Source organism: Cynoglossus semilaevis, chromosome 8 (assembly GCF_000523025.1).
Source record: "Cynoglossus semilaevis isolate Cse_v1.0 chromosome 8, Cse_v1.0, whole genome shotgun sequence".
NCBI lineage: Eukaryota > Metazoa > Chordata > Actinopteri > Pleuronectiformes > Cynoglossidae > Cynoglossus > Cynoglossus semilaevis.
The window spans coordinates 601,136-613,554 of record NC_024314.1 but is presented as its reverse complement, the minus strand read 5'-3'; the positions used below and the strand labels follow the sequence as shown (position 1 = coordinate 613,554).

Sequence of the window (12,419 nt, the reverse complement as noted above, 5' to 3'; positions counted from 1 at the left end):
CTTAATTTCCGATTCCGATATCAACCAATACTGATATAGCAGGGCAGTGGCGGAAGTTAAGTGTACTGAGTTAAGTGTACTGCTCACTAAGGTGATGAGTTAAAACAGTGGGGTTTTTTTTCAATTATTTTCTGCCCCCTAGGGGACAGAATCAAAATACTGTTGAGGGCCTGGTAATATTTATTTATTTATTTATCCGTACAAACCGCTGTAAGAGTTGCTTGCAGCAGCAATCTGCATCCCCCCCCCCCCCCCCCCCCTCAAAATACTTGAGCGCCTAATATTTATTCATTTATCTGTACAAACCACTGTAAGAGCTGCTGGCAGCCACACTCTTCATACAATCTCCTGATGATTGAATGAATGAATGTAGATTAATAACATAAGGTACGATGCTGCCATCTAGTGACTAGAGGCTTGTTTATCGTTCATGTTCATGTGTTATGAAGGAGTTAACAGTTACAGGTATGGGAGAGGGAGTGAGGAGGTGTGGTGAGAGCTCGTGTGTGTGTGTGGAGAGTGTGGAGAGTGTGAGAAGAGGAAAAGGTGTTTTTGGAGAAGCTGGGTTGAGAGAAATAAAGGAGTTTAGAACCAGTTACTGCAGTTGAGTTTCAATGAAAGCTCTTCAGAGCACTGAGGCATAGTTTTAGAGAGCACATCATTTGGAGAAGCCCAGGCATTGCGTTATTGCGTTTTCATTATCGGAGGAAAAACCAATAATGATTCTTACAGATATTACAAAATATGCGAATATCGGGCCAACATCCCTAATATATATACATTATATATATATATATATCAGCTTAATTTTCATGAAATACAGTATTTTTCTTAATAATTGCTTTTTAATAATGTCTTAGTTTACGTCCCACTTTGAATGTCTCAGAACTGACTAACTGACCACTCTATCTCATCAAATGTCAAACTCTTGAGGCCTATACCTCGATAACCATTGTACATATTTGTTATTATCCCCTGCATTCACATGTTTGTGTTTTTTTAAGATAGGCAATGTATTTTCATGTTTAATGGAAATATACTAAACTCAACTAAAAAAAATAACTTTACACACAACTCCTTTTGCTGCAACACTAATCGCAAATCAACACGTTTCAACACAGCTTTTTACCAGCATGGACCAAGTCATAACTTCCTGAAAATCTTTAACCATTTTTTTTGGTGGAATTGTGTTTTTGGAGGTGCAGCGTTCTAAAACATTTTAAAATGGCGTTTTGCTGTGACATTTAATTGCCACATCATTTTGTCAGGGGACTTATTCTATTATATCATTGATTTCTGTACTGAGCCGCAGGATAAAAAAGATTTATCTTTAACAGAGGCCTCTTTTACCCTATGAAATACATTCCAGTGACATTTTGGTCCGTGTCCAGACCACATTTAGCAAATGGTGCTATCAAAAGATTTGATTTAGTGCATCTTTTAATCATTGAAAGTCACATGTTTGACAGACAGACAGACGGCCAGCAGCACTGAGCTATTTTTTTATGTAATTTGAGTCTGTTTCAAAGCAGCTAGCCTGCTGTTGTGAGCAAAAAAAATGGCATTGCAATAGTTAGTTGTTTTTCTTTTGATGGATACCCCGCAGTGCATATCTCACCTCTAATAAGTAATTCAACGCCAACTGCTAGAACGGGGTGTCAAACATACGGCCTGCGGGCCAAAACCGGCTCGCTTGATGAATTTTGAAAATTAAACAAAATACACAAATTTAATGTTCAGGATATTTTTTGTAAAATTATATTTCATTACATACAGTGCATAATAATAAATATCTGATATTCTTGTACTTCTTTGCATGAAAACAAAGACTTGTTTTGTAATCGTCATTTCTAGTTAACTATGTTATCGTTGTACTGGTCTGGCCCACCTGAAATATGATTAGGTTGTATGCGGCCCATTAACCAAAATTAGTTTGACACCCCTGTGCTAGAAGATCAATGACCTATTTGTGAAACATTGTTTTAAAAATATATATGTTACATTTCTTCCCAGCACGTTAACCATGTCATCACCGACTGACGTCTAACTTTCAGAACAGTTAACATATATTCTTATAGTGTAACACTGTGAGTTCCGGGGTTGTATAATAGAAATCACACCCTGTTCCGTATACCTTCAAAAGAGCAAGTTTGTGTCTAATACAGACTTTTGGCGCAGTGTTTATTCCTGATGAATGCCTGACTAGAAGCATCCCACTGTGTCCTCTCGCTTTCACTGCACTCTTGCCTCTTTTCTCCCACACTGACAAAAACCATTGTTGTCTTTACTCCACAGCTAAAAGCCAACCACTGTGCAGCACCTACACTACCTGCGCTTTCACACGCTCCTCTTACCCTCACACAAAAGAATCCAAATGTAACACCTTATCGACTTATCGGCCAGCGACGACAGTTTGCCAAATGTGCTGTTGATACGTTTTTTTTTTTAGTAAAGTAGAATGATGTTGCCTTTATGCGTACGTTAGTGGCACCACAGACATTTTATTTTTATAGACATTGTAGATTTCTTAAAATTGTCTTACTAACAACTCATGGAAATGTTGTGCTGTCACCTTTGTCAGTGTGAATTAGTTACTTAGAAGTAGATAATGAAATCATTTTCGTTTGTACTGTGTGAAGTATTTTGTGTACAAAAGTAATAAAGCTATAACGCTCGCCGGTCTAGCTGGTAAACTCATTTAGATGTTTGGTTTTTTTTTTCTTTTATCAAAAATAATGATTTTTTGAATATATACAGAGCCGATCAAACATATCAATACACACAGAGACAAACAAAAACAATCTACTGTGCTGTAACTGTACTATGTGCTGCAGACGTTTTAAATTTTAAAATTAAAATGAATCAAGTGCAGATTTAATCTTATTCACTTTTCAAAAAATACCACACAAAATCAAATCTGTTCTGAAGGCTTGGTGGATATTGTATTGTCTTTTTTGCAGTTTACAGTCGTAAAAAAAAAAAAAAAAATTCTCAGAATTTCAAAGGTGGCAAACCCCCGACTTTGTTACCACAATAATTCAGAGTAAATACAAGATTTGCGTCCTTACCAGAAGAACATTAAATCTGGAATAGCTTGAGAGATTGTTGGAATGGAGAACATATGGTGACACTGAAGGACACTTGCTGATAAAGTGCACCGAATTACTGCAGTCTGTAATGTAGTAACAAGGCAAACAATGTTGGGATCATAACCTGCCTTTATCTTTTATCTCTGACTTAATTTTAGGAACCATGGGGAGCCCATCACACAGTTACATGGAGAGACAACCATTCAGGCTGATATTTATGGGTTTAATTAAACTAGTCCTGCATGTTTTCAACCTGGTAAGTACACAAAGTATTCTGAGAGAACGCACAAACACATTGGGAGAATATGCAAAAAAAACCCACTGCAGTTACACTAGAGTTCAAAGTGGTGACCCGTCTTAATGTTAGGCTAGAACACTAACCACTGTCACCGGTCCAACTTATAATAATAATAATAATAATACATTTTATTTCATAGGTGCCTTTCTGTCACCCAAGGACACCTATTTATAAGAGATGATGTTCTTTTTTGTTTTTCCAAGGCATACTTTTGTTATTTTAATTTCAAGCCACAGCCTTTTATTAACACACACCTGTGAAAAATCAGATAATGTCTTACCTTCTCTTCCTTTCTATATCAGAAGCTCTCTAACATAAATTGTTTGTTTTATGATATGATCTATCCTTTTATCCTTTCATTTAGTATGATGGCTTTGTTTTGTTTTGTTTTTTTAAATAGCAGCAGTATTATTTTCCATTTTTTTGATAGTGTACAATGTTTTTTACATAATATTTGATTGCATGAAAATGGGGAAATGACTTGGTAATAACTTAACACTAAGTCTTCCTTTAATGTGGGTGCAAAATGTTTAACTAATAGTTAAAGTGTTAGTTAAAAAAAAACCCCATCAACTTTTAACCACGTTATCACGAACGGGGTTACTTTGAATGGCTCCCGTTGTATTTGATTATATGATGAATAGCAGCCGGAGGATTGTGCTCACTTCTGCCCCCCTGTGGCTGAAGTTACGACTACAGCAGACAGAGTTTGTGCTTTACCCTGTCACCAAGGTTAGTTATTAACCTTGCCTTCCCACTCAGGACACCGCAAAAGGACAGTAGCTCTGTCTGTGTGAGGCATGCTGCCACCCGACCGTTGCATCTTATCATGGGCGACTGTAACACGGCTACACACGAGCGGACTCCATCCGTGAGGGACATTACTGTGGTGTTTCACAAAGTTGACTGCCACGAACAGAACCAAAACAGCGACCATGAATACGACGAGTGCAACGACGCAGCCGAGCACCTTCCACTGCGGGGCGACTGCCGTGTGTCCCACGGCTACGGTTTTGGTGAGGACGATGATGCCGCGTGTGATGATGCTCCGAGGAAGGAGGAAGTGACAGGAAGACATAATTCGCTGGAAGGTGGAAAGAAGCAAACGCCGCTATGTCCGCCGGCGTTTTGCGTGAGAAGCGAGCCGGCATGCGAAGAAGGAACAGGAGAACAGCAAGGTAGAAAGTTTTAAGTCTAACGACATTTTATCCGTGTGTCTATACACCTCTTAGTAACAGGCTTAGTAACCTTTGTGACGTACAACGGAAAAGATAAAGTGATAAACAAACACAAGCAGTACCAGATTATACAACAACTCTGCGTCCCTGAAGACAGATAACGTTGCCGGTGTCACGTGTGCTCCTTAAATTATGTTTTTTATTTTATGTTAATTTATGTATTTATTGAAAATTGCTTCATAACGATATATTAAATGTTGCTTCGTATGCCAAGTAACAATTAACTTTGTATTTTTACGCTCATTTAGGAATATAATTTGTTACATTCGAAGTGAAGCATCTAAAAAGTCCGCCATTTTGGATTAATTGCACTTTATTCCTTATTTCGCTTAAAACAATCCTGTTAGTAAGTTATACTATTTAAATACCCTACAATATAACGCAAGTACTTACAAATTAACCTAATTACAGCCCTTTTAAAGCCACTTTTAACTTGTAATGTATTTCTCTCATAAAGTCAGGTAAAGTCATGAAATATTATTGTTTTTTTAAGTTAGAGTTTTGGTGCACAAAGCGTTGTTTACCTTTTGTTAAAGCTAGGAATTTATAAACTTTTTCAAAGAGGGCCAGATTTGATAAAGTGAACACTTTTATTTTAGGGCCAAGTATTCTGTCAAATCTGCTTTTCATATCATAAGACTGTAAAATATTATATAAAATCAGTTTAAGAAAAAAAAATATGAATCTGAAATTTGTGTGTATTGTGTGCCTGGTCACATGGAACACCTTTATATGACAGAGGCCTCGGGCCGTATATAATTTGTCCATAGGCTGCAATTGGCCCCACTGGACTTACCTGGTTTAAGCAGACAGAAAATCAGCATAGAGGCACTCAGGGGGAAAACAGTAAGTCAAAGATAGTGATGTATACAAGTTGTCGTTTGAATACATTACTGTTCTACCTGGCTGGTTATAAGCCTTTTGTAACAATACAATAGTTATCCACTATTTCATTTATCAACTATTACAACCATCAACATTTTGGTCATCGTTCTGTGGTCAACTTATAGATATATAGAAAAATGTTTAAAAGTTTGAGTTGAAGGGGTCAGAGCTGATACATATGTGTTGCCCATGTGATCTCCTCTAAGCCAGCTTAACACTGCCATCATCCTGAAAGAGGATAAATGACTGTGCACTTCTACACTGTCAAATCGACTTTAGCCTTAGGGACATAAAACTAAAATCATGATACTGTTTGGATTTCAGAAAATATTTCTGTGTAAGTTGTTGCAGTTGTTGGAGAGAAGGTTAAGCAGGTAGTAATTAAGTGACCAAAGTGGTCATGATTCAAAACAATGTAAAGGATTTTTCACCGGAGAAAGACCATATTTAAAGCTCTGTGAAGTAAAACTTGGTTTTATTTCAAAAAAAAAAAAACCATGACAAATACTGTGATTGCAATGGTGAGAAGACCACACACTGTGTGGACTGGAAGGTATGAGGCTTAAGTGATCTTAGGGTGAAATTTCACCCTACCTGCTGTTTTATTGTTTTACAGCCAGGTTTTGCGAAAACAACACCACTGTCTTTTGCAGATCTTGTTGTTTGTATTTTTCCACTATTGAATTTATACCTAGGCTAAGTGGAGTTCAACAACAAATTTCTTATCCTGGAGTTCATTGTCACCCTCACCTGTTTTTTCATGAATCCCTCACCTTGCAATCTTCATTTGTTTTTCTCTTTTTACACAGTTGAAGAGAAACCAAATGGGTGTCCAGGTCTTGGTTTGTTCTATGCCTTCCTGTCTACAGTTTTATTCTCTGTCATTGCCCTCTTGGTCAAAACCATCCAGGAACTGCATGCCATAGAAATAAGTGGTTTACGCTGCTTCTTCCAGATGCTCTTTGTCATGCCTTTACTCATCTATCACAAGTAAGCTCAACCGACTAACTCAAACATTCAAATTCCCACTAGTTTAGGGGTATTACATGTTCAACTAAGCTGTTCAGTGAATAATTGGTCTGCTTATCATGTATGGAGTATTTTTGAATCACAATGTTTTTGAATAATTTTATAAAAAATTAATTGAATTTGTGTTTAAATTAGTACTTAAAGCTTCTACATGTTCTCATACATGATTGGAAACGAGTAATGGGGTAGCCACATCACATAGCTGTACCGCTCAATGTTGTTACCTAAAACACATTTTACTTTTAACAAACTCTTACTAGGAAAATTATAAAGCAATTCAAAATTTTATTGACTTTGAATTAAGACTTTAAAATTTTGGGCGTTATGGTATCAATACCTTACCTTTGGGGAATATTTAACTTCACTGTCAACTTTTTTCACTTGCAATACTAAATCAGGTATTATTAATATAGCTGCTATTTTTTATGACAAAGCAACATACACACAACAAATAATGTGTGGGAAGTGTTGTGGAAATGTCTTTATATTTAGTACCTGGACAACATTTGGTACAGTAAATTAGATGGTGAGTAGGGAAAACAAAACTAATCCCCAAATGTTCACAGCCCTAAAGAAGCTTCCCAGAATCAGGACATCTTGACCACTTTAGCAGACACAGTTTAGGACAAACACTACTACAACAAGTAAACCAATCTACATGCATATAAAATTTCCACCACAGAAGTGATTGCCAATACTTTATACCAGCGATTTAAAACTATGTTTGGGTAGGATCTAGTGAATTATCCTGAAATTCTTTTAAAAGTGCAGGGTGTGTGAGGAATAAGAAAAGTTTTCCCACAGCCTGGACCACCCAGTGTTTTTCTGTTGTACATTTCTCCTCTGGATAACAGGAGTGCAGTATCTGTAAGAAAACATCCCCTCGTATTTTTTTACAGACTGATAAATATTGACGTGATGTGTCAACAGTATCTGTAAGAAAACATCCCCTGACTGATAAATATTGACGTGATGTGTCAATAAGTCAATATTTCTAAAGCAATTCTGCTAAAGCTGCTACCAGTATTTCTATGTATTCACCTAATTATTCACCATTCCATTCATTTTTCCTGTACATTGTTTAATCACTTCCCACAAAATTCTCTCATCCCCCTCTGCTGCGCCTCCATTAGCCCCATACATATAAGTCTATTAGTCACTGTCATTTAAACACAAACTAAATCTAAATGTATCTATTCATCTGTCAAGCACCAAAAATCACATCATCACTCAACTTTTGCTAACTAACCTCATTACAACAGTCATGACATCTATCCAGCCTCCAACTCATCCATCCATCCATCCATCCATTCACTCATCCATCCATCCATCCATTCACTCATCAATCCATCCATCCATCCTCATATCTCTACTCCTTCAGAACAGGGTTTCTTGGTCCCAGAGATAAACGTATTTTTCTGGTGCTCCGTGGATTCACTGGATCTAATGCCATGATTCTGCTCTACTACGCTGTTAAGCAGATGCCTCTGGCAGACGCCACTGTCATCATGTTCAGGTGAGTGTTAGTGAAAACTGAACTAATTGTCTTTTTGGTCATTGGGGTTGTGGATAGATAAGATAGTTGTACTTTATTGATCCCAGGCTGGAAAATTACAGTTATTAAAGTTATTAAAGTCAGAACAGTTAAATAGTATTCCACTAGGTGGCAGCACATGGCTATAAAAGCTTAAAAAAGATTTGGTGTTTGGTGGTTGTGCCATGGGATTTTTCTAATGTAAAATATGCCAAATTCTATCAGTGAAAACTCCAAATCGGCTATTAATATCATTAAATAACATGCCATACGTAGACAGCCATATGTCTAAACAATGTAAATTGTTGCATCCTCTCCAGTGATATTCACAACTTTCCCAGTGATCTTGTTGATAAACTGCATCAGTAGAACTATAAGCCTCACAACTAATCTCATTTATTTCATCTCTCTTTAGTAATCCAGTTTTTACTTCGCTCCTGGCTTGGATTTTCTTGAAGGAGAAATGCACAATCTGGGACTGTGTCTTCACTGTTTTTACTCTGACTGGAGTCATCCTTATCGCCCGACCACCGTTCATCTTTGGCGAAAATCTTTATGGTATTGAAGACAACTACACTGATCACATCAAGGGGGCCATTGCTGCGTTTGTAGGTAACTCGTAGAGTGTTTGGTATCCTGTTGAACATATTTCTTACTTTTGTTACCAGATCTTGAAACCACTGTATATAGCCTCTTTCTTGTTTGTTTCCATTGTCTGTATAGGAGCGATAGCTGTGGCTTTTACGTTTGTTGTTCTTCGCAAAATGGGGAAAAGCGTTCATTACTACCTCTCCGTTTGGTACTACGCCGTGATTGGCCTTATCGAGTGTGTCATCACTGTATCCATCCTCGGAGAGTGGAGAATCCCGCACTGCGGTCGTGATCGGTGGATTATGCTGCTGATCGCTATCCTGGGCATCGCCGGTCAGACCTTCCTGACGAAGGCCCTGCAGATAGAAAAGGCTGGACCTGTGTCGTTGATGAGGACTGTGGATGTGGTACTGGCTTTCATTCTACAGTTCATATTCTTTAACCGTGCACCCACATGGTGGAGCCTTGGGGGGGCACTGTGTATCGTCTTAAGCACAAGTGGTGTAGCAGTTCGGAAGTGGTACACCAGTACACAAAGGAGCAGAACTCCGGTGACAACAGAGCAAAATTAGATACAGATACAGTTTCATTTTTCATTACCATACATAAGTTCCTGACCTGTTTAGTGCTTATGTGTTATTCACACAGAGAGTTGTGAAAAGGAGAAGGAAAAGACTTCCAAGAGAGAGAAGAAGTTTTGCTTAAACTGTGTGACAGACTCTGCTGGAAGCCAGCTAAAGTCAGGGCAGGACATTTTAATGAACGTGTGAGAAATTATGGGATCAGTATAGTTCAGTGTAATCTAATCTATTTTTATTTAGTAAAAAAAAAATTAAATTGCTTTGTGAGCAGAGAGAGAGTACTGAGATAGTGTTTTTAAAATCACTTTTGTATTTTAGTCCAGATTTATAATTTTTGCATTTGGTATTTAAGTTTAACATTTTTATTTTCACTAAATAATATGAATCAACTATAGGGTAGTTGATGAAGCAGGTAAGGCAGGAGATGTTCCTGCCAGAGCATCAGTTATACATATATTTTTATAATAAGATATAATTAATACAAAACAAAACATCAATTTACAGACCTCATCTAAGGCAAATAATGATAGTAGAACTAACATTCTTTATTTGTTGGCATAAACATGGGAGACACATAAATGGTTAGCATTAATGTGAAAAGGTTGCCTTTTGTCACTCTTAGTGGTGTTTAAAAAAGTCTGTATTTTGACACATCAAACGGTCCCGTTGTCTTAGGCTGGTGTTGTCAGAACGTCACTCAGCCAGACTTTAACCTGAACTATTACTTAGAAGGAAAAGCAAGCAAGACAAGAAATCCAGTAATTCAGCGAGGAAGTTGTAAAAGCTTCCAGTTTCCTTCAAATCTTTCCATTCAAACTGTATGTGTTGACTCCTGTCTGAGAGTCAACCTGTAATCTAACGTAATTCATCTATGTTCATGTTAAAATGGAGAAGTTTGTGAGTGGAAATAACAGCCTCCGATTGCATTCTGCTCCTGGCTCCTGTGAAGCTGAACTACCAGCAAAACTCTTCATCCCCATTTCCATTTTAATGAAACTGTTGGCAGCAGATATATATACTGTAGGGGAAAAATTGAATTTCCTTTATAATGCAGAACTTCCTTGGTCCCAGTTCCTTTCTTGCTTTAATCTTAATAAAACAGCCAAAGATGGTGTTGTTTGTGCACTGGGACAGATCGTACTGTGCTGCACATATCAACAACACCCATTAGGTAGCAGGAAATTGGATTAGCATTGACTTTTGAAGGTTAGTTAAAGGTGTGTTGTACTGTGCTGCACATACAACCCATTAGGTAGCAGGAAAGTGGATTAGCATTGACTTTTGAAGGTTAGCGTACTGTGCTGCACATATCAACAACACCCATTAGGTAGCAGGAAATTGGATTAGCATTGACTTTTGAAGGTTAGTTAAAGGTGTGTTCAAAGTGAATGCACACAGAGTCAGGTGGATACTGACCGCTGCATCAGCGATGCCAAATTATGTCCATATTTAAACTACATGATACAATTAACGTTTTTCAAATAACATTATACACACCCCATTGGAGTTCACATGGTGTGCAACACCTTAGCAAATATATAAGGGTACTACTTGTTACAGGACCAATAATGAAAAGAATACTGCGGGTAATACTCCATATTTAAAGGTTTAATTTTTTTTTATCCATAACTACGCTTAACACTATACCATTATGTTTCATACTGACTTACCCTATATACAGTACTACTTGCTGAAGAGACAAAGTTTGAGGAGATGCAGGTGATGAATTTTAAAACCAAATATTCATCAACATCTCCAGTTACTTTGAGGAGTAGCCTCACCTTTAAATCCTACGGAGTCAAGTTCTTATTTACAGTCAGTTTTTTGTCATGTAAACATTGATGATTAAAGTGCCTTACACTTTAACAATAAAACCTCCTGCTTCTCTGAGAGGAGCAACCTGTACGACATTAGTTAGAAATTACAGCTTCTAGTTTTGAGTTTTTTTCTAAGAACATTTGTTCACTGAACGTTATTTGTTGATACAAGATAAGCTAAAGACAGATTCACTGGGCTTCATCAGGGGAATGCACGGTGTGTTATATAAAAATGCCCCTTTCTTCCTCAGGCCTCACATGAGTAGTTTGTTGTGGTTTGAAATATCCATTATCTGTACACTGACATTATGCAATTGTACCGAGACCACCAGCACCTCATATCATCAACAGAACATAAATAAGATCTTCTATTTTGATCTCAACCATCAAGTTTTAAATAAAAGATAACAGTATATTTTTATTATATTTTACATAAACGTAATGTCATTACAACATCAGCTACGTCTGACTTAACACTTGGGAGCTGTAATGAAAAGTGAAAAAACAACACAAAGGAAAGAAAGCGAACGTAGCACAGTCAAATGTGGCGTATCACTGGCGAATGTAAACAAAGGCGTCTTCCATGTGGAACAAGACTGTCTTAATGAATTAATGGGAGATGGGACTTTTAATGAACATTGCTTTAGCTGCACTTCAATGTCCTGGCCACCGTAGTTCTGTCAGGATACATTTAGTTCCTCTTTTCATTTTCTTTTGACACTAGAATACCTTCTCCTATTCAAGATTTGACTTGAATTTGCAGAAGCTTCAAGCACATTTTGTTGAACTTCTATCAAACGGCCGGTATGATATGTTTTGTTTCAGAACATACGATTAAAAGCCGTACAAGACTATAAAAAAAGTGCATTTCTTAAATCATTTTTAAACTGTATTTAAAGCATATTATATCTCAACATGTTCTTTAGGATGTATATATTTCTTTATAGTGATCTATAAATATAGTTGATTATTGTTAATAATAAATTCTTTTGGAATTGGGACATTTTTACTCTCTTTTTTTTTTTTTTATCTTGTGTTTCGAACGTGACTCAACACTGTATGAAGGCTGCGTCTGTTCTTACATCATTGTCCTGGAGGCACCGGCAACGCCCCAGCTCTACTAATGATCAATGGGTGCTCAATAGGTGACAATGGTACAAACGAGGCTGCCTTTTAGAAACCACTGAGTCAGGCCGCTGTTGACAGGTGGATGAGGATAATACCTGGTTCTCTGTGTGTGGCCATACACATGGTTTATTTGTATTCGGCTTTTGTTCCTCTGTACTGTATTTGTAAACAACAAACAGTTGTTCAGTTTTGTGTGGAGAAGGGGTCCCCAACCACTGGGCCACTGACC

At 37.4% G+C, this 12,419-nt stretch overlaps 1 protein-coding gene across 3 annotated transcripts; it reads left to right on the top strand.

Moving 5' to 3' along the window:
• The first annotated feature begins 3,818 nt into the window (after window positions 1-3,818).
• Window positions 3,819-12,061, top strand: slc35g1 (solute carrier family 35 member G1). Of its 3 annotated transcripts, XM_017034840.2 has the most exons (7): window positions 3,819-4,565; window positions 6,320-6,500; window positions 7,921-8,055; window positions 8,489-8,685; window positions 8,797-10,416; window positions 10,498-10,532; window positions 10,608-12,061. In XM_017034840.2, exons 1-5 carry the CDS (start codon window positions 4,217-4,219, stop codon window positions 9,234-9,236), a joined length of 1,302 nt encoding a protein of 433 aa, XP_016890329.1. In that variant the 5' UTR covers window positions 3,819-4,216; the 3' UTR covers window positions 9,237-10,416; window positions 10,498-10,532; window positions 10,608-12,061. The 3 variants fall into 3 exon arrangements, with proteins under 3 accessions (XP_016890329.1, XP_008311974.1, XP_016890328.1); XM_008313752.3 differs by lacking the exon at window positions 10,498-10,532 and having other exon boundaries at window positions 8,797-10,451; XM_017034839.2 differs by lacking the exon at window positions 10,498-10,532 and having other exon boundaries at window positions 8,797-10,462; window positions 10,619-12,061.
• The last annotated feature ends 358 nt before the right edge of the window (window positions 12,062-12,419 follow it).

What these genes read in the sequence shown, in the direction of transcription:
- slc35g1 (XM_017034840.2), top strand. Translation starts at nt 4,217, where the DNA reads ATGGGCGACTGTAACACGGCTACACACGAGCGGACTCCATCCGTGAGG. An exon ending in GCCACTGTCATCATGTTCAG is followed by an intron (nt 8,056 to 8,488) that starts GTGAGTGTTAGT and finishes ATCTCTCTTTAG; the next exon opens with TAATCCAGTTTTTACTTCGC. An exon ending in GGCCATTGCTGCGTTTGTAG is followed by an intron (nt 8,686 to 8,796) that starts GTAACTCGTAGA and finishes TTGTCTGTATAG; the next exon opens with GAGCGATAGCTGTGGCTTTT.